We start from the raw sequence: 22,555 nt of genomic DNA, 5'->3' as shown, positions 1-22,555 counted from the left end.
GTTACTCCCCATCCCTCTCTGCTGTGCTTCAGCTCTGTCTCCAATAATACTCCAAGCAGTGAAGGATATTATACAGAAACAAGCTAGTTATCATGGCAGCTGTAGAAGTGATACCAGTTAGATACTTGTTACATTTCTTATTGATAGTTTTCACTCAAGCACAGTAGATTCTTGCATAGAAAACAGCTTGTTTGTTTATTTTTATTCACATTATCTCCATCTAATGCATTATAAAAAACCATAAAAGAAATTAAGTCTAATTCCAGTTAATATCTGCTGTAATGGGATAAAGAGTAATGAGAAAATTATCTGGAGCTGGATTTGGCTTTTTGTAAATACTGCAACATAAAAAACACCAGTTTAATCTGATTGCTGCTGTGGACATCATGAGATTTGTCATTACGTTTGATTTCTGAGTAACATCACTGCTGCTGATTTGAGAACACATAAAAAGGGGTCTTAATGGTTTGGCAATTACCAGGAAATCAAATCATGAATATCAACATTCCCCTCTTGGCTATTAGTTTTGCATTATATTCTGTCCTTTTCTGTGTATTTGAGTGTGTGGGGGCTGGTGGGGGTTAACTCGTTTATTACTAGGAAATCCATTACTCTGGCATGCAGCATTCCGTTCCAGCTAACATTTAACTGAAGACACACTTAAAGAAAGAAAAAACACAACTCCACAACACATTTTTCACATTATGATTAAACTTTAAACATCTAATATACTGCATTTATCATCTGCTTCTTAAGGCTACATCATTAACTGTTAAGTGTACAAGCAATTAAATCTGAATATATGACACAGTATTCCTACTTAAAAATGAAAGCCAACTGGGTGGGTGTGTGTGTGTGTGTGTTTAGGGTGAGCCAGGAATATTTTCTGCCAAAATCAACAGATCAGTGATTCCTCAGAATGGTAAATAAGTTAGTCAGTTGGCTACTCCCAATGTAAACAAACATAATGGAAGCAAAAGAAAAAGGAGATGATGTCTTTGGTTTTATCTACTCGGTGCGCCTGCTACACACTAAAGCCTAGTTCCTCAAAAACTCTACATTATGAATGAAGTGTGAAGTAGAAGCTGATGCAGCATCCAAGAATAGAAACCCCCACTGTCAGTGGGTCTTTAATGCACTGGCTGTTTAACAAGTGGTAATCCTGATTTGCACTGATCTAATACAAAGATCATGAAAAACAGTTCTCCCTACTTACATTTGTAATGTAGCAGGATGCAGCGTTCAACATCTACATCTCTGTCCAAACAGCTGATTAATTTTCAGTTAATAATGTGCATCTTAAAATCACAGATTTGTGCAGTGAGGAAGATGTGAAACACCTTTAAGTTGGTTTATTGTAACAGTATGATTGACAAAAGAAACACTGCTGTTTGCAAACTGTCAGTTCCATATGATTCTCCAGCTCAGTGCTACATACATGTTGTGTACGACCTTCTGGTAGGGTAACAACTTAAAAAGCATATATATATATATATATATATATAAACTAACATCTCATCCCTCAAGATATGAAGCTCATGGTGGGAAGTAAAAGAAATTTTGATCTGAAAAGGGGTGTCAATAAAGCTTAGGAAATGATGATTTCCATGTGCCTGTGCATGCACCAGGACATGCCTAGCAGGGAGTGTGGCTTTTTGGTGGTCACAAGCAAGCCACCCCTTAGAAAACTGATCTGAGGGGAATTATTACTTAAAGTTTATCATAAAGCAGAGGTTCAGGTGGAGGGGGTTAAAACATAAAAAAGAAAAAAATTGGGAAGAACGGACTAAGAGAATGAGGGAGCGCAACTTTCCCTCTAATGTAATTAAAACCGTAAAAGTCTGTATTTTAACGACAGTCACTGAAAACCACAAATTTAAAACACATCCATACCACAACACTTAAAGGCCAATTCAGGGGGTGCCCACTGTACTCAAACTGGTATGTAGGGATGTCAAATGTGTTGCTAGAAAATTCACATTTATCCACTTTAAACAGCAATTGTGATCTTTGGGAGCTTTTACGAAGTAGAACATAAACCTTCAAGCTCATGCTACATTTATATTTTTACTATTTTACTCAAAAGTAATCATTACACGAGACTTGTCGAGCCTTATTTACCAAAAAGATCACAGCTCAGGATTAGAAAATGAAAGTCTGGCCTATCTGTAGTCGTTCCACTCCACTTTAACACTACATATGTCTGAGGTCAAACCTGGTAAAAAAAACATGCTGGTTAACCTCACATCTAGTAAAAAACTGTTTGAGTCGTACACTTGTTTGACCTGAATACCACCATGGGTGGGTCCTTTTCCTGCTTACTGTTATCTCTGTTATCTCTGACACAGATCAATACCGGCCTTGTTAACCAAAGAGTGAAGAGACATACGGTTGTTAATCAGAGCCGGCTTTCTGATGAATATGTAAGCTGGTTTATTCAATTCTCAGCATCTTCCTGTGTGATTCTCCTCAGATGCATTTTCACTTTCGACCATCTTCAGTTTCTAACTCTCCTTTTTCTCATCGTGTCTGTTCATTTATCAAATGTTGCCAAAACTGAAGTGTTATCTGTAGATAAACATTTGAATTCTTCTCAATTTAACCCTTAAAACGCCAAGATATTTTGACCATTTCTGGCTCAAACTTTATAAACAGTCAATATCCAGACATTATTTTTAAAAGGGCCTTAGTGGTCATTTTATGAGGCTAAAATAATGTCAAATGAATCTATCAATACACTCAGCAGCATAACAACCAACCAAAATGCTAAATAAAATTATTATTAACACTTTATTACCAACACTTATAGAACTAACACACAGAACAACAGTGACTTTTCCTCATCTGCACATCATTCTCTCAAGTCTTGACCTTAAGGGTAAAAAAAATACTGCCATTAAAACAAACACACAACAGAAACTTTTTCCATTTACACATTTTCCTCCAGATGGTTTTTTATGCTTCTAGTTACCTACTATCAAAAATTCGACAGGAAGTGGCTTAATCATAATTTCCTGGTCAAAATAGAGGTCTCTTAGCAACACATTAGTGATAGTCATCTTCTTTTTTTAGAAAATGTGAAAAATAGTTGTGATATTATGAATCACTCATTGTGGATTTACAATATAGAGTCCATGAATAAACACTACACATACATACAACCTCCTGGGATACAAATGCCTGGAAAACAGTAGATCACCTAAAGGGTAAGCTTTCCATCATAATTTAGCCCACAGAGTTGCACACTGCCGCTCCTGATAAATTGTTTAAAGTCCTCAGTGGTGCCGGCGATCTAGGGGAGTTTCAAGGGTTAAATCATGCTGTAGCAATATATTTTCTTTCCTTTTCAAACAGAGGAACAATCTCTGGAAGCCTCACTCAGTGTTACTTTAAGACAGAGTTGCTAAACGATTTGATGTCATGCAGTGCATTTAAACAACTGAAGTTAAATATCAGCTTCTAGCTTTTTAGGATATGTTTTGCTAAGTAAAAGTTTATAACACAAGGTGTCGAAATGTGATTTGCTCTGAGACTACATCGTTGGAGAAGACATTCTCCTTAAGTTCAAATGTTTCCTCAGTCTGTGGTGCCTTTACGCAGTGAATTAAATGAAAAACTGAGCATGCCTCGCTCCCTTCTCTGTCACTTTCAGCAGCAAGTTCTGACAACAGTTAGGACGTCTCGCTGCCTCACTTCCCTGAACCCAGTGGAAAGAGTTGTGGTTAGTCAGGGGTTCCTCTGCAGATGAAAAGGTACGATATGAAACATGACTGAGTTCAACAGCCCGTTCTTTCCTCTTGTTCTGTTTTTTCAAATGGTAGGTGAAAATAAGGCAAGAAAGATCACCAACATCAGTCTACTTCAAATACAAGCGTATAAACTGTCAGCAGAATTAATATAGATGTATCTATCAGACGCAGATGACTCCACTCTTCTTCATCTATTAAAAAGAAAATCACATGGGCTTTCTTCAGCATTTATGGTGTTATTTTCATGTTAACAGCTGAAGCAATAGAAACTAATATAAACCCATCAGTATATGTTCACTACATGCATGCACAGTACACCACTACTGGACATGATGAGATTTGTGTGTCCTAAGCTGGCCATGAGGAGCATCACGAGACTTGCAGGCTTGCAGTTCAGCCAGCAGCAGCCTTGTTCTCCACTCCCGTGTTGTTATGAATGTCAGACTAAAGTGATTGTGTATTCAAGTCACTACAGAGCAGCACTTACCTGGTAAAACTCTCTCAGCCATGTTTTCTGCAGGTTTTCAGGCTGAAAAGAGAGAGAGAAAAAAAGCAAGCTGTTAGGGAAATTTTTAAAAATAAGAAAAAAAATCAATAGATGGAGATATTAGTGCCAGACACCATCCCATTTCCATACCGGCTCCTGTTCTGCATAATAGCTGATTTTATTAGGCTTTACAGAAAGCAGCTTTCTTTTCTAACTTTGTATCTCTCCTGTCATTTCTACAAGCTAAAAAGCTCATTTCAAGTTGGCAAAAAGTCCACTTTTACCTCAGGCAGCACATTATATATAAAAACAAATGTATCATTATCACCATATGAACGTCATTATGACATGAAATAGGACAAAAAATGAATAAAAGCTGCACTAACTTGGATACACAGATGCAGATGTAAACATTAAAACCAAACACTGATGTCATATTATCACAATATTCAGCAGTGATATTATCGTGCAGGCCCACGTTTGGCCATTTCCTTTGAGTTTTCCCTAATTGGCAGATCTGGAGGAGCACTTAGCAAACACACTAAGAATGTACTTGTCACTAATGAGTAAGGTGATGTTGCACATCAAAGTAAACAGCAAAACCTAGGCTACAAGACCAAATAAACATTTTGTAATACCCCAAATAAAACTCAAATCAAACTAAATGAACTATATCTCACAAAATAGTCGCCACCTGGACTTAACTAAGCAAACAGGTACGAGTCTCCTACTGGATAATTACTGAATGGGTGACTATCTTTTAGCTGGCAACAAGTTATTTACTGATTGTATATTTAAACTGATGCAATGAGTAGCTTCTCATTTCTTAAACAACCGTGAGGAAAAACACATCCCGTGGATGAATTTAAGAAGGGTCAAATCATCATCATCAAGCAGAGAAAACATCTAAGGAGATGCAGAAACTACGAAAAATGAATTAAGAACTGTCCAACGCATTATTAAAAACTGGAAAAATAGTGGGGAACCACCATCTTCTAGGAAGAAATGGTGGTTGAAGAAGAAGAACAGCTGTGTAGCCAAATGAAAACCACTAATTAGTGAGACTAACTTAAATTTGTTAGGGAGCATAAAGATTGGACTCTGGAGCAATGGCAGAAGGTCATGTGGTCTGATGAGTCCAGATTTACCCTGTTACAGAGTGATCCGTGCACCAGGGTAAGAAGAGAGGCAAATGAAGTGATGCAGCCATCATGTCTAGTGTCTACTGTACAAGCCTGTGGGGGCAGTCTATGATCTGTTGCAGTTGGTCAGGTCTAAGTTCAGGTCTAGGTTCAGCAACATTATGTGTCTAAAGAATGAGGTCAGTTGACACCTGAATATACTGAATGAGCAGGTTATTGCATCTTCCCTGATGGCACGGCCATATTGCAAGATGAGAATACCTTGATTCATGGAGCTCGAACTGTAAAAGAGCAGTTCAGGGAGAATGGGGCATTTTTGCACATGGATTGGCCACCACAGAGTCCAGACCTGAACCCCACTGAGAATCTCTGGGATGTGCTGGAGAAGGCTTTCCGCAGTGATCGCAGTTGTAACACTGCAGAAGCTTATCAAAATGATGCCACAGCGAATGTGTGCCGTAATCGAAGCTATAGGCTGTCTAAGAAATATTACAATATGAGAACTTTTTTTAAATACTAGGATTCAAATAGTTAGTGTTGCCAAATTAATCAACAGTGTTTCAAACCCAATAAATGGTAATTAGATCCAAACAAAAGACAAAAAATGCAATAAATGAAGTCAGTTTCATTAAATAAAGTAAGTAAATGATTTTGGATGCAGGAAAATGTCCTCAAACTCCAACCTAAGCAAGACTAGTTGCACTGACTGTAGCTCACAAGTAGACACAACTAATTAGTAGATACTGTTTAAATAATGAGATGAATACTTATGAACTATACTAATATACTAGGAACAGATGAACAAATGACATCTAAGAGATATGCATACTTCACACTCCGTTACATATGAATGTACTGACAGGAAGTTACATTATCTCTGAAGGTGATAGAATCTCAGTGTCCAGGTTATTCACAGTCCTCTCAATATCTTATTATTTTCCATCTTCTTCAACTCTGCCTGCATCTGAGATCCCCTCCCCCTCCCTCCCTCCCTGTCCTCCACTTTAAAAGGCTATTCCCAAACCTGGACTTGATTTAGTTTGTGCAGTGGAAACAGACACAAGGCTCTGGGCAGTCTACCATTTAAGGCGAGATCTCCCCATGTCGATAACTAGGTCTGATGTGTGTGTGTGTGTGTGTATGTGTGTGGAGTTTGTCCTAACAAGACTAGTCTAGAATAAGAATACACACGGGGGATCTGGAGGCTGTGTTGGTATTTGTAACAAAGCCCAAACCTACAGAAGTAGGTGCTGTACTCATGGATGGCAGCAGGATGTGAAACACACACACAAAAAAATTATTAATTCATCAACTAGTAAAGTAATTTTATAGCAGTGTTTATCAGTGAGCCCAAATCTTTCAGGCTAATAAAATACTGATAGATACTTAACACCACACACAATATAAATGGGAACCAATATTCCAACTACAGTACAAACCTGCTTCTAGAAAAGATTTTTAAAAATTGTATAAATACAAATAAAAACAGAATTCAGTGGACGGAAAATCAAATGTATAACCACAAGAAAACATTTGAACAACAAATCAGCTACAAAGCTATGTCATCATCTGTGCTGGACGTGGTTGTGCAGTATCTTGCAGAAAGAAGCGAGACCTTCTCTTGCATTGTAGACCGTCTGGACAGGACTGCTTTGATTCAGATTTTGGGGCACTTTGGTCCATCTTAAATGCTTCCCTAGACTCCTGGGTCTCACTAAATTGTTAAATAGTTTACAAAATTTCACACAGTTCTGAACTCCTCCCCATAAATTAACTTTAGAAAAGCTTTCTGGAATGCTCGTTTTATACAAAGTCCTGTCAGGGGTTGTTAAAAAAATTTTGGTTTTCATAAATTTATTTTTATTTCATTCATTCATTCAACAACATAAAGATATCTTGCTGTGTTTCTCACTTCTTTTTATTCAAATTAATAAGTGGTTCATGTACCTTCATTTTCAAAAGCATTAAAACAGCAATTTTTTGCTACATTTTTACATTAAGTTAAACCAAAATAAGGTTTAGGATCTCCAGTATTATTTAAAGTAATTCCTTTTCGCTTGGATTTTTAACAGACTTTAGGAAATTTTTATTTATTTATTTAGTCGATTACTATTGGGTGAAATGAAACAAGTATCAAGTATTAATAAAAAACATAAAAGTCAAGTATGTCGAATATGTTTTTTTTTTTTTTTACTGTAGTTTCATTACATACATTCACACACACACACACTTATATATGTAAGGGATAATGCCCGATGAGGTGTCTATTATCATCCATTAATTTATGATAATGGACACCTGGAAGGGCATTACCCCACTTATACCATGGTAACTTACGAAAGAAACAAATATTAAATAAATGATTAATGTGTCAATATTGTTTTTTACCGTTAAAATCGTAAGTTTTTCACAAGAAGCGGCTGAGTGGACTATTTCATTGTGGCACGTTGTCAAGGTAACCTGCAGCTCGGTCAGCCGCAGTTATGTTACGTGACAGGGCAAGTGCAGCTCTTACAGCTTGTGCGTGTCCAGAGGATGATGCGACATTTTGTTTCAGTCAAAGTCCACAGATCGTTTCTTAAATTGTTTTTATTTCAAGAAATATTATCCACCATTCACTCTGATCATTAAATGTGTATCAAGCAAGTCTATTTTAAATCGTTTTCATAATGTTATCCACCATTCACTCTGTATCAAGTATGTAAGTAAGGTAATCAAGACAGAAAGACAGGCGACGACCTATTTAAAATTAAATGCAACATTGCCGTTAATCGTGACATTTCATAAAGATACTGGAATGTCCATAGTGGCGTTTGAAGGATGGAGATTTCATGTTTGTGGACCTTGACCACTGCTGGTTGGGACGTTGTGGGACGAGAAAATGTTGCTCCATTCTCGTCTCTCCTGGACTGCCGGAGCCCAATAAGCCTGCAAGCTGCTTTCACAGCGATGCCCGTCACAGACATGATCTGGCGTGTCTGCAGCCCGGAGTCTGGGTTTCTGTTGTCACGGTTACCAACTACAGTTTAGTCAGTGCAATAATTTACAACAATAAGTCTACTTGACCTTCTTTTATAGGTGTCCATTATCACTTTTTAATGGACACCCTCCAGCCAATCAGAATCGAGTATTCACCTTCCCTATGGAGCATAATATAGCTACTAGTTGTACTGGCTGTAGCTCAGGAGGAAGAGCACTGGATCAATTCCAGGCTTCCACTGAGTACATGTCAAAGTGTCCTTGGGCAAGACACTTAACCCCACGTGCCTATCGGGGTGTGAAATTTGGGTGTGTGAATGGGTGAATGTGATATGTAGTGTAAAGTGCTTTGAGGGGTCAAACTGACTGGAAAAGTGCTATATAAGCACAAGTCCATTTACCATTAATTTATCTTTAGATTTAGACCATAGGTGTATTCTTTACATAAGCAAATTAATGAGTGAAGTTACTAGCAAAACATTATTTATGCAGCCCTTTGATGCATATGCAAATCATATTTTATTCATTAGAAAATGAATGAATAATTAACGCATCCACTAGGGGTGAGCAGATTCACTATTTATTCGATTCCCTGCAATGTGACACGTACAGGTTCAATTACAATTAGTAAATGTTTAACATCAATCATTTTTTATAATAATAAAATAACAGATACACAGCTGCAAAGTGTGGCAGGAGCTTGTGCATGAGTAAGTAGTTTCGAACACTTCATCTGAGTTTTTTAAGTGCATTTTCCCTCAAGTTTAGTCATACAAGGGTTGCACTTCAACAACGTGCAGTGAATATGCAATATAATACACTAAACTAACTTATAAATTCACAGTTGACTGAATGCCAACGTTTCTGAGCAGTCAGTGGTGCTGAATTGATGGGTCATTTGCCGTTTTCTGCGTTACGCACGCACATTAACCAAGAGTATGCCAAACTGACAGAACACTTGTTGCTTCTAATTATTGCTAACACATTTTCCTGGAGATTCCATGGAGAAATATGAATATGAAAAATATGTATAGATATGTGGTGGATTTATTAATGGTTTGACATAAATAAAAGGGAGTGGGGATAAGTTTGTTTGGTTATTTGAAATAATGGATAGGGAATGGATTTAAAGTATGAAGAAAAAAGCTGCATTGTAAATCCTGATAATCGTTTAATAATCGAATCGAAGCACCCTGAATCGTAATCAAATTGAATCGTGAGGTACCTAAGATGGCACACCCCCATCTGTCCAGCATTGCTGTAGACATCATCGCCAGTGATTGTTAAGACTACATTAAAACTTTATTGCTTTGGTTTACAGTAACAACACATTACTGTCCACTAAACCAAAAAATTTGCAGCTGCTATAATAACTGTTGTGTTTGTGCACTCATGGTAGAACATGGCTAAACTTGAGCTAGCTGTTCCCTCTGTCTCCAAGTGAATTTTGGCTAAGCTAACCAACCTTCTGACCTTATTTTTTTCACTTTACAAGCAAATAACGCCATTTTAAACTATTCTTTTAAAATCAAGTAAACAATTATTTCTAGAAAAATTATTTTAGATAAACAAGGACATTAGTCCCCTTAATGTCCAAAACAAACAGATCAAAAAAGTAAATTTGTCATTTCCAGAGGTCTAGCAGCCTATAATATTTTAAATAATGGGCTATAGCATTTATGTTTCATATAAGTTTACATTACCCAAGGGCACCTAAAAATCTGAAGACTTTTCAAGTGTGTGTATGTGGGGGGTGTGTGTATGCACCATCGTCTCAGCGTCAGCCAGATCAGACAGAGCTAGGTCTATATAAGGAAATGAGCATTGGACCTTGTCATTAGTCACATGGATTGAGAAAGAGAAAAAGAGTGAGACGGATAAAAGCAAGGAGAGGAACGGTTGGATTGAAGCAGAGGTGCCACCTGGACACCGTGGTAATGTTGTAAACAACCAAACAGTGACATGTTTACATTTCTGAAGTTTAGATGCTGATCTTCTATGTTACAATATCCCAGTGATGGAATCATTCAGTAACATGACAACCCTTGACAAATAATCTGGGTATTTTTAGCCCTTTCCTTTGGCTGTTTCTTCCAGGATCACTGTAAGCCGTCTTCTCTGCAACTTAAAAACTTGCCCAAACTCAGATCACACGCACTACGCAGCAGCTTATCTCTCAAAACACTGTAAGAGTAAGAGGGGTCTTTCCCTACAAAAAATAATACTTGACATAAGTGTGACTATGGTAATGAGGCAATAAAACCGTCACGTTGACAATTTTCTAAACAAGTCTTAAAGTATCTCATCATGGGAATCTGTGTCCTAGATCAACGTGATGTGCAGAAGAAACTTGAAAGGAAACAGCTCCAGCTGTCTCATCATGAGAACCATCCACAGCTTTTCTAGACCACTCAAAATCAGGCTCAGGCTCCAGCTCTGATGTGCAGCAAAGATGGGAGATGATTCTGGGAGAGCAGATGTTTGCCTTGGCAAGGGTGGCCCAGAGGACAGCTGGTGGGCCCTCAGAGGCCCAAGCCTTGGAGAGAAAGTGGGTTAATAGGAGGAGGAAAGGGAGGACAAACCAAGTCTATATCTGTTGCCTCGGCGCCTAGCCACCCACTCTGAGCTTCTCTCAAGTTAATTTGCAGTTAATTAGAAAGTGGGGCTATACGGGCAGAGAAGTAAAAATAAAACCCACGCCCTCCACTGCCTCTTCTCTGTGTACACCTCTTCTTCCTCCCGGTGGAACTTTAACTCACTCAGATCTCTCCACCTCCTCGTGCTTCCTCACCGCTGCTTTCTCAGTCGACGGCCTACTTTTCAGACAGTGTGAGGAGCTAAGACACTCTGGTGTACTGATCTATTTAACATCCAAACCATCAAAAAAAGGTTCTTACACTGTTTAGAGAAAATGTGCATTAAATGTGATTAAATAATAATAATAATAAAAAAAGTCACTTTAAATGCGAAAATACATACCCTCGTCCTTATTTTAAGTTTGATTTTACAATAAAACTAGGGCTTTCAAAAATAATGTGATAACGGCGCTAAGTACTTTAGGTAATTAACTGCACTAATATTTTCAACGCATGCAGCATGGCAACCCCAAACAGCCATCATTTCGCTGTTATGATGGAGGGACGTGGAGAGGCGAGATGGAAAAGATGCCACAGTGGATCTCTGTTTCTTTGTGTGATCTCTGCTGCACAATCTCTGTTTGTGCAGCAGTTGCTTCCTCCCTCTTTTCTCATGTCGTTCCGGGAATCATGATGGCTGTCAGTGATCGGCTTTCATCTCCTGTTGTGTTAGTTCATCGTTCAGCTGAGAAGGAGGAAACTAGAGGTTCATGGGTCACACCGTCACATATTTAATCCAAAGTATTGTTTATAGCAGGACCCTTTTCTAACACATCATCAGTTTTCTTCATCAGTTTTGGCTGTTTAACTTCAGTCGTCACATCTGCTGGTTTTATGACAGAAATTTTCACCAAGGAGACAGTTGGTGAGATGATATATGAATTCTGAATTATGATCTAGAACATGGTAGAGATCATTTAGAACAACATATAGAAGAACATTACATAGGTTAGGGGTTGTTCATTGGACATCTGACGTTTATCCAAGGGAAGGTCAGTTAACACTAAATATTTGTAGTGTTGGCTCATTCTGTTGATACAATACAGTAAAAATGGGCATATTTCAGGCATAGTTGCGAATGGTGATTAATCATCATTAATTTGTAAGCTGTGATTAATCGTGATTAATTCATTTGAAAGCTGTGATTAATCTGATTAAAAATTTTGATCATTCGAAAGCCCTACACAAAACCTCATGACCTCAGCCATACCAGCTAAACTATGTTAACTTCTCAGTGCTTGCTAACAGGAATGACTCTCTTGGGACAAGATACTTGCCACTTGCAAATATTCAGTCTTTGAATTGAGCAAATACAATGCAAAGTACTCCAGCAGAGCCTGCAGTGGGACTAAAAAAAAAATAAAATTTGTCCTACTGAAACACTGCCAGGTCTTTAATTGATTATTCAAAATACTAAAGTTGCACTAAGTAACATTTGTCCAACACGTTCATTCACATAAATGGTAAAAGAATTCTTTCTCACACTCTTAAATGCACCAGCAATGCATTTATTTCAGCTTTCTTTCTTCTTCATTCCTCTTTTAGAACTACTTTCCACTGCATGACTCAGTGTGATCTTCGTATTGGCTCACATCTAAAAGGACTAAAACAGGATGGAACATTGCACATTTCACAAGCATGATGAAAGCAAATCATGACCAAGCACTGTTACACACATCCCAGAAGTAGATATCAGTGCAGAAGCAACAGAAAGTGAAGCTGCAAGAAAAACTACTGACTCATTACTCATTAAGAAAATGTTGTAGAGTTAATTGAAAACCTGTATGCTTTAGTTTTGGAAGTGCATCTCAATTCTCACTAGCCTACGGTCACATTAATTGTATTAGAGTGGAATGGTGTTGTCAGAAAACAAAAAGATTTTCAGAAACTAACCAGTTCTAAAATTTAGTATCTAATTACTGCCCGTTTAAAATTAATTAACACAATTTTAAACAGGCACTGCAGCGGGCAGCCCCGCCCCTACAGCATCTCCCTGGAGGACCCATTGCTTACAGCATTGCCAACTTAGCAAGTTGTCGCTATAATTGGCAAGTTTTTAGACCTCTCTATGGGCACTTTTTTTAAAAACTAGCTATCTACTAATTTAGCAACTTTTTCTCGTGTTATTAGAGACTTTGAGACTGACGTGAAAACACTTAATAGTGGTAGATGCTACCACAGGCCCCTCTCCCGTCCAGAAGCACTCACAAGAGGCTGATCCCCGAGCTGCAGGAAGAGCAGGAAATGTTGCTGCTACATAACCAGCCTGAAAATGAACCTGCTATTGCAGGGAGGCCCAGCTCCGGTCCTCAAGAGCCACAATCCTGCAGGTTTTTGATGTGTCCCTGCTTTAAAACCACCTGACTCAAATTGATGAGTCATTGTGCAAAACTTAATAGGCTGTTGGATCTATTTCATTTGAGTCAGGTGTGTTGAAGCAGGAAACATTAAAAAATCTGCAGGACAGCGGCCCTCGAGGACCGACTTTGGACACCCCTGTGCTACTGGCTGATCACACTCTGGCTTGCATTTAGTTATTAATGCCTTTCAATGTAGACTGTAAACAAAAACATTTAAAAAACTAATCTTTTTAATTGTTTATTAAATTAGTTTAAAACAGTAGATAACTAGTTTGATCTATTGTTTACTCGATCTTTTCTCAAGTATTGTGAAGATAAGGACACTTACGTGAACAGGAAACTAACTAGTGGTTGAAGATCTTTTTTTTAGTTTTGTATTTTCCACACCAGTGAGCAAACAGTCTGACAACACTGTATGAAGACTGTATCTCAGCACAAACTAATATAGCTTTAAAATAATGCTTTTATTTTAAACAGTTTTTAATAATTTAATTTTCTTTCTTATCTTGTGGACTACACAAGCATTGAAACTGCTTTCTTGTTTTCTTTGCTGTGTAAAAACACCAAAGTTGTGACACTGAAACACAGGTCACAACATTCAGTCGTCCACAAGATGACATGACATAATGCACAGGCTCTTTTTTTCTTTGCAGCTCCTCAGTGAGGCATTCTTTAGACTCAACATTCCCCAGCCCTGCTTCATAGTGCAACAGGCTATATAAACCAAGAGCAGTGGGGGGAAGTTACGTCAAGGCCGGTCCCATTAAAGACCCCTGTGGCAATCTGCTGGGAACACATGGCCACCACATGAGTTCCCTCCCTCTCCCACCTACTTTTCTTACTGAAAGCAATACTCCTGCTGTTTTCTCTTGGCCTCAATTTCAGTTGCAAAGTTGTTATTTTTATTAAGCACCAAGCTTGTGCATGCTCCCGTTTCTGGCTGATGTCCTGCTTTATGCTCATCGACGGCTCCCAATTCCCAAAATGTGCTCACTTTGTCGGAACAGGCTTGGCCGGTGTGAGACAAATACCTTGTAAAAAAAATAAAATAAAAAAAAAGCTGCTCTGTGCTACAGCTTGCAGCCTCCATAATTGAAAATACGAGAGTGAAGATGAATCTTTAAAAAGCAACGGTTGCTTGGTTACACCTGATACTAACACCAGACACACAGGTCCACATCAGAGAGAGAAAAAATAATAGAAAGCTATATTTGAGATCCAACTTGTAAACTGAGATACAGCACAATGTGGTTGCCTGTTTCTAAGGTCATCTCTGCTGAACAAAGATGACTGAAACTTGTGTTTTTATCTAGAGGTCCAGATACATTAATCTGAGCACTGTGGAAAATTAAATGATATGTCAGAGTTAGTTATCAGACAGGGAAGTTCAGAGATGCAACTGACCTTAGCAAGCATGTTTACATATGAAAACGTTTTTCAAATCGGGTTACAATTCCGATCAGACCTCAACTGTTCCCATGAAACTGAAAAAGTTATTCCAATTATGACATGCGTTTACATTAATCACATGTTTGAACAGAATAAATCATGTATACAAACCTTATTAAGTAAAAAAAAAGTGCAACACACACTGTAACGTAAAGTGTGGGAATACATGACCGACGTCTGACACAAGCATTTCGACATGTTTTTATCATGGCATAACCCACCAAACTCGACTGGAATTAAATTTTGATCCAGATGACTAGCTTCAGGTCCCAAAATTCATTTATCAAAAACCAGTGAGCTTAACTACAAGTCCTACTCGTACCTCAGATTAATATGAAGCTTCTATTTGTCGTCTCATTCTACTTTCTTAGTCGTCATCTTAGATAATACTCTTGTCTCATCTCCATGCTTTTAACCTGCTGGCATATCAGTCATTATTATTTATTGCGTTATTTATTTATTGTTGTAATTTGTTGATTCCTTGAGCTGCATCAGTGTAATAAGTCACTTCCATCCATGCTTATGAGATGAGAAACATTTGCATTAGTCAATTCATTTAGTACTGAAACCATTTGGTGACATCAATAGTGGAAAAAAAATGAGGCCACGCATTCTTAAATCGCGGGCACGATTACTATCAACAATCCAATAAGCTCAGCTACTATTCCCTAATTACATGCAACATCAAAATGCAACCAAATTAAATTATAATTGCACATAAATGTGTGCTTAACGAATGTGTGGCCAAATTATTGATCTCTTCCACATGCTAATAATGTGCGACCATGGGATAATATTTTTTTTATTGTCAATCTCATCAGACAGGCTCAGTAGTTTTGTGCTAAAAAGCTTTAGAGCAGATATATCCAACTCCGGTCCTCATGAGCTACTGTCCTGCAGGTTTTAGATGTTTCCTACTACAACACACCTCTGGACAAGCCTGTTACTGACCCAATGATTTGAGTTAGGTGTGTTGCATCAGGGTAGAATCCAAAACCTGCAGAACAGTAGCTCGAGAGGACCGGAGTTGAAGATTCCTGCTTTAAAGTTTTAAGAAACCTGTTCATTTCCTCTTTATACTCAAAGCGTGCATCTGGGTTCTTTACAGCTGCAGTGTTAGAAACCAGTCAGACTAAAACCTTTCTTCAGGCTGCTTGGTAGCATTACCGGTGCTGGCGCTACGACATCACTGACACTAAGGACGCAACTGGAAGATGTTAACATTCGTCCCCAGTAGGATTCGAACTTGGGTCTCCCGCATTGGAGACAGATGCCCCACCAACTGAGTTATCAAGCCGCTTGACATGGGATCAGGTTTTCATTTAAACCAACCGTTCGTGCATGGATCGTCTTACCAGCGGGAAATCCACCAACAACAGGCGCGACGCTACGACAGCAGAGAGAACTCGGAGCTCAGAGAGAAGGAGAGAGCACTGAATCTATAGCAGAAGTCCTCTTCTTCCTTTTAGTTTTATGGCTCCGATGCAAACCTTTACTGGACATTATTACAATTACATACAGCTGTAACTGTATGCAGGAATTTCCCGCATTATAAGAGCTAGGTTTGTGGGAACTGATTAAATTTTGCAAACCTGCAATGAATTTTGGGCCCTGAGCTATGTTTACATGTGCTAAATTATTCAGATTATGACATACACTTGCATACAGTATATCATATGTTTGAGTGGAATAAATCATTCTGACATTGTAGAATCGTTTGATTGTAAACTTGTAAATATTTGAAAGGCTAGGTGCTTTTCATCAATATACAAATAAATCAATTTGTCAAACAATATTCCGAGAAGAAATTAATGAAGTATGACGAGAAGCGGATCCATTTTTTCAGATAACCACCTAATTTGCCATGCAAAGTGAGGCCATAAACCTGTGACTACTTTAACTACCAGGAGGGAGTCTGCAAACTAGCTTTTGAGTTGCGGTTAAAGGCATACAGAGGCTTTTCATGTCCAAGACTTATGTTTTTGGGTTATTTTTGGGTGGCATGGCTCTTTGTGCATGGGAAGCCAGTGTGTATGTGTGTGTGTTGACAGGCTGTTTGAAAAGAGGTTATTGGCTTTCAGGGGAGCAAGCAGCAGGCTAAAAATACCTTGGCTGGATGGAGATGGAGGCCTGTAGCTGAGGGATGGGATCAGAGGAAGGAGAGCTGGTTGATTGGCTGGCCTTGTGTCCTTCAACAGGTTGCTGCTGAAAACGACTCTCCCTCAGTCGCTCTGCAGAGGCCCAATGACGCAGAGGTATGTTCCCTCTGTGTTTTATGCAACGCCACATCAAAGAGGCTCATTAAAGAATTAATTAGAGCAAACCCCACACTGAAACTCTGAATTAGACCGAGGCTGGATCCTTAGAGATGCTTTCATCCTTCAAGAGGACAAGGTGGAGGAGGTATGGAGTAACGTTAACTTGGAGGGACGTTAACATTTAGGGACGCTTCAAACGGAGAGGCTCGTGTACCATCAATTGATGCCTCCAAGCTGTCTTTACACACACATTTCAAACCTATCATCAAGAGACTTTTTACATCACCAACACAAACAGCTCATCAACTTTTGTGTGGAAATTTTAAAAATGTAAATAATACACTCTGGTTATTACAGCCATCCCAGATTACATACTACCTACATGACACAATGGTGTTATGTCAGGCCTTCACCACATGTACACGGGTAAGATTATTTTCAGGACTGTATGAAGGAAAACATTTTTTAGTCAAATAAAAAAATAAAGAAAATAAGAAAGGAAAAAAAATAATACAATGAAAATTATTGTGGACATAGCCTTAGATTGTTGCTAAAAAACATTAGCCTTCGTCTTGCAGCAAAGTGCTGATGAATTATCACCGTAGCAATGTAAAAACCAAAACAAACCAAACAGGCAAAGCTAATTTGTGGAATTGAAGCAAAGATGCAAATGTAATTGAATCTTGGCAACAGAAAGTCAGTTTGTACAATATGATGTCCACAAGATGGCGTCAATTTACAGAACTGTCAACAACAGAAGAACGCCTCACTAATGCTACGTTTTTTTTAATAAAGTGTGTGGCCCTGTAAGAGTTCATGCTAACTGAGTACATATATAGGAAATATGCAGCACCAAAGACAGCAAACAGAAAACCCTCCTGCGTAGAAAACTGTAAATAAATATAAAGTCTAGTGCATCAACTGCCAGTTAAAGCTAGCATTTCACAAGTTTACCATGACTGCATTGGAGAGAGAAGCATCCAACAGAAGGTTGATACAGAAATCAATAGTCAATGGCTCTGTGACGCTGATATTTAAAGCTTTTCTGCAATGCTGTAAAATATGCAATAGAAAGCATATTTTTTTTACACTTTACGAAACAGAAATCAGATCAGAGGAATGACCCCTTGTGAGAGTTGTAAATGTTTAATATCCACACACAAATGTATGTGCGCACACCATTTTTTCAATGTGAATCAACTCTGCAATCAGCTGGGACTTATGTAGATCATGTGGCACCAGAAGACAGGAAATTACAGCACTCAGAGCGACCGCAGCTGTGTGGTTCGAAAGCTCTTTCCTCACAGCATGAAACACTTCCAATACCATTGAAAAGCTCACACGCCTGGGTGGATGGGTTGTGTGTCTGTATAGGGCGACTGCACCATAATAACTAAGGCGTTGCAGTGGAAAACTGCAGTGCGACTAAACCTTAGGCTTCACATGCCGATATTAATGATTTAAACATGCGTTTCTCTGTAAAGGAATAGGATTTCTGCATCAAATATCAGTTTATTATTCCTATTTGAGGCACATCTGGAAAAATTTCAACTGGAATTGGTTTTGTATGATTAAAATACAGTATAGGAAAGTGCTGCATTGTGTGATACACACTAGGCCTTAAGGGAACTCTACAACTGATAGATGTGAGCTCTCCCACTCACACCTCTGCCATGTGTTATTCAACACAGAGCAGAAAACTCTCCAACACGCTGTGATGCTCAGAGCTACTGTACTGCATGCAAAAAACTCTTTAGGGAAAAGTCAAGAAGAGGAACCTTGAAAAAGACCATTTCTAGTAAAGGCACAATTGAACATATGTATGACTAAGCATTCGCTCGTAGACGTATGGAAGGAGTTGATCAGCGTTAACAGCTTTGCATCTGAAGCTGGATTTTGGTTTAGGAGTGGCTGATTAGAAAAAAAAATCCACTTGATCTTCTTATAAAATTGATGAGGTAAAAATTTGAAAGCCAGACGATTGATTTTGTTTTGGATTTACGAAGTCTATTTTACGGTTTCCACATGTATTCATGTCATGTTAGTCCTATCAGTACTCACCCAGATTACTCAACAGTTCAATAAAATAATTCACTTTATCCACTTGAATAATGATCAAATATGCTCTAAACTAATTTCCTTTTCATTTTAAAAACATCATTATTATAAGATGTGGTTAAGTAGGGTTACAGGTTCTCTAGAAGGACAGCTGAGACCAGATGCAGAAACGCTGCTACTGGTGAATAAAGGCCATTAGAGCCCAAAAGATCCAAAAGAAAATTAAACTAATTCTTCATGCATTCTTTATTCCATGCATATGCACATTTTAAAGCAATTTGAGACTGATATGGAGAGATATAAATGAAAAACGATGCAACATATTTTAACATGAAACAAAATTCCCCAGAGTTTTCTCAGGCTGTGTGACAGCCGTGCATCCAGAAGTAGATTTAGCAGTGCTGGAAGACCTTGTTAAAGCAACTTTAAAAAGAGGATTTTAAGATTGTTCTGAAAAAGTTAGTTACAACCAAAGTTCGTTACAACTCTTATGAATGTGAGCTGATGCACATTATGATTTTAACTATTTCTCTTTCTTTTTTTAACCCATAAGAGCCCGTCGTGACATATTTGTCACATACAGTTTCTGAGGCATTTTGCTTCAATTTATGGTATAAACTTTGTTCAAAATCCTGTTGAACACAATGTGATACTTGTCTTCTATCCCCTAATAGATACCCAGAAGCAGAAAACCATATTATAATATTTTTAAACTATCACATGGTAATCCCCCAAAAAGTGTTAATTTTTTTGTTACATTTTGTTAAAGGGCCAAATAAAGACCTCATATTTAAAAAATGTGACTTTTCTTACCATTTCTTCATGGGTCGAGCCTTAACGGGTTAACCTCTACAGGGTTCTATGATTAAAATTTAACTATTTGTTTTCTTTTGATTTCACTGTCATGTCCATTTAGTTTTGTTGCAAACTGTTTTCATTTGCAAGCATTTATAGGACACAATAATATTCTAACTTTAGTCGTCTGACAAAAAGAAAGCATATTTCTGTCTTTTTGTGCAAGCCATTGTTTTAATCTTTACGCTTTAGCATTTCACAATATCAACACAATATTTCAGCATCACAAAAACAATTATAATATTTCAAAGATATAATGACACAAAACAGAACAAGCTCAGGTTTTAGTTGCACTTAGATTAACTTCTAATTTTGCACATGTTCTTCAGGTATGTAGCATGAACGGGTGCAGAAGAAGAACGCAGCCGCAAGTATTAACCTTTTAAAACCTGGGGTCCCCAAAATGGGGGACGTGCTAAACTGTGACAAATGGCCATTCTGGACATCTCACCTGAACTGTCTGTAATAAAATCTCTCTAATTCTGTTCCACTTTATCAGAGTTGGCCTTTACAGAGATAATGTTCACATATTATGATCTGATAGAAATTTCAAGCTACAGCTGCATCATTCCAAAGACATATTCATCTATTAGGGTTTAAATTTTTTTAGGCCAAAATTTTTAACATTTATTGCTATAAGCTGCCGTCATTTTGCCTTCACCTGCTACACATATACTGATATCTACACGTCTTGTTTGAAGTATTTGTAACTTTATTATAAGAAAATTCAAGAATGTCACTGCATATTACATGTTTCTTCTAAATGTTATCGTGCAGTCCTAATGTGGACAGAAATACGTTATTCAACCATTAATATCAATAACGTAAATAAATAACAACTGTACGTTTACAGACTAAATAAGCATATCTATGTACACAATGTACATGTGGGGTCATGCTGCCACAATCCTAAAACTATTAAACATGGGTGTGTCGAGCCCTCGGGGTGTCCTACAAAGAATTTCTGTTCAAGACTCTTCCACTAACTTGAAATATGGGTGAAGTTTCAACAAGTCTCCAGTTTGACGGGATGAAAACAATGTTGTCAGAGTTCAAGGAATTATTAGGATAAAACCACAGAGCCAATGACGCATAAACAGTGATATGGTCATCAAGCATTAAGCTAATAGCCTTTTAATGAATGATCCTTCTCAACACTCTCGACAAACACATTCTCCCCGTCAGACAAATGGGGCATTCAATGAGCTTGTTACCAATCCAAAGTAATAATGTTAGTGCATTTTAGCTGAGTGCATAAGCCTTTAATTCTTTCCACAGTGATCTCGCCAACACAAGGGAATCGATGAATCACCAAATGTGCTCCAGGAAAGCCCTGTTTCTCTGAGTCTGTATTTAAAAAGATGTGCTAAAGCCTAACATGGAAATACTGTGCACCATCACAAAGAGAGTGTGTATGCATGGGGGGGTGAACGCTTTAGTTGCCACCCAGACCACCACACTATAATTACAAGTCACAAATCAGGCAGAGATAAAGACTACGTAAGCTATGAAACCCCACAGCGTCTGTAACTGGGTGCACTCCACTGACTGTTTAGCTGCCTCTCATTAGACCACTGAGGGCTGCTGTCATCACAGTGCTGATGTAGAAAACAATCAGGAAGCACAATACCGGGTTTGTAGGATTCATTCCTCTGCTGTCTTAATCGTGTGTGGTGTCCTCTATTTCTTATTATGGATCAAATATAAAAATAGATAAAAACTTCTGCTGAGGACTGGCTGGCTCTGCTGTAAATGAAACAAAGGTCAGCGTCTAAGTCTGAAACAAGGTAGAAATCAATTCTGGAGAAAATCCTTTGGGGTACTGATGTTTATTTTTACGAGGCAGGTGATGTAAGAAGAAGGTTTGAAGGTTAAAAAAGGTCTCCAGACACTAGCTTAAAATTACAAAAAGGTTCACTGCAAAAAGTCTGGCATCTAAAACGTGTAGAAACTGTGAGTATTCCTAAATCTGAATTGTGGAAATCCCAAGAACTCTTGTCTTAGCTCACTTTTATAGAGAGCTGAGACAAAGACCTCTCTCAGGTAGTTGTGGATTACCTGCTGGTGATAGGGCAGAGTACAAAACTGACAGAATGCATGTCAGATACATGTAATAAAGCAAAGAGCAGAATTGATAATCAGACACTACAGTATGCATATTTAGGGCCCTATGGGCCCAATTTTAATTTATCCATTTTCTTTCCTCCCTTATTTTTTTGTTTTACCACATGAACTCAGTCTGAAGACATCGACCAGACACGACATCGAAATTCATCAGGCTTGACTGGATGCAGATTTGATGTTAATTATTAGCTACTAATCAGTAATTAATCAGCTATAAGTTAACTTTTTCTTAATGTCTGATTAACTGATTAAATGTAAGCAGCAATATTAGCATAAAGCTGACCTAAAATTTAACAGAACTGGTTAATAACCCTTCCCTAGGAGAGAACATACAGCAAGAACACTAGTGGATCCAGAACAGATCCCTGAGGAACTCCACACAACAGATCCGTAACCTGTGGCATCTTCTGATTTATATATATATATAAAATGACTTTTCGGTTAAAAAGGTCAGAAAA

At 38.1% G+C, this 22,555-nt stretch overlaps 1 protein-coding gene across 2 annotated transcripts in view; it reads right to left on the bottom strand.

Moving 5' to 3' along the window:
* Positions 1–22,555, bottom strand: part of LOC121655501 (inositol polyphosphate-5-phosphatase A) — a 161,901-nt gene that overhangs the window by 106,084 nt on the left and 33,262 nt on the right. For both annotated transcript variants that reach the window (XM_042010199.1, XM_042010198.1), the window contains exon 2: positions 4,237–4,278. In XM_042010199.1, the coding sequence (XP_041866133.1) occupies positions 4,237–4,278 (42 nt within the window). The remainder of the gene's footprint in view (positions 1–4,236; positions 4,279–22,555) is intronic.

The sequence above is a fragment of the Melanotaenia boesemani genome, chromosome 16, assembly GCF_017639745.1.
Source record: "Melanotaenia boesemani isolate fMelBoe1 chromosome 16, fMelBoe1.pri, whole genome shotgun sequence".
Lineage (NCBI taxonomy): Eukaryota > Metazoa > Chordata > Actinopteri > Atheriniformes > Melanotaeniidae > Melanotaenia > Melanotaenia boesemani.
This window is presented reverse-complemented; position numbering and strand designations above follow the sequence as displayed.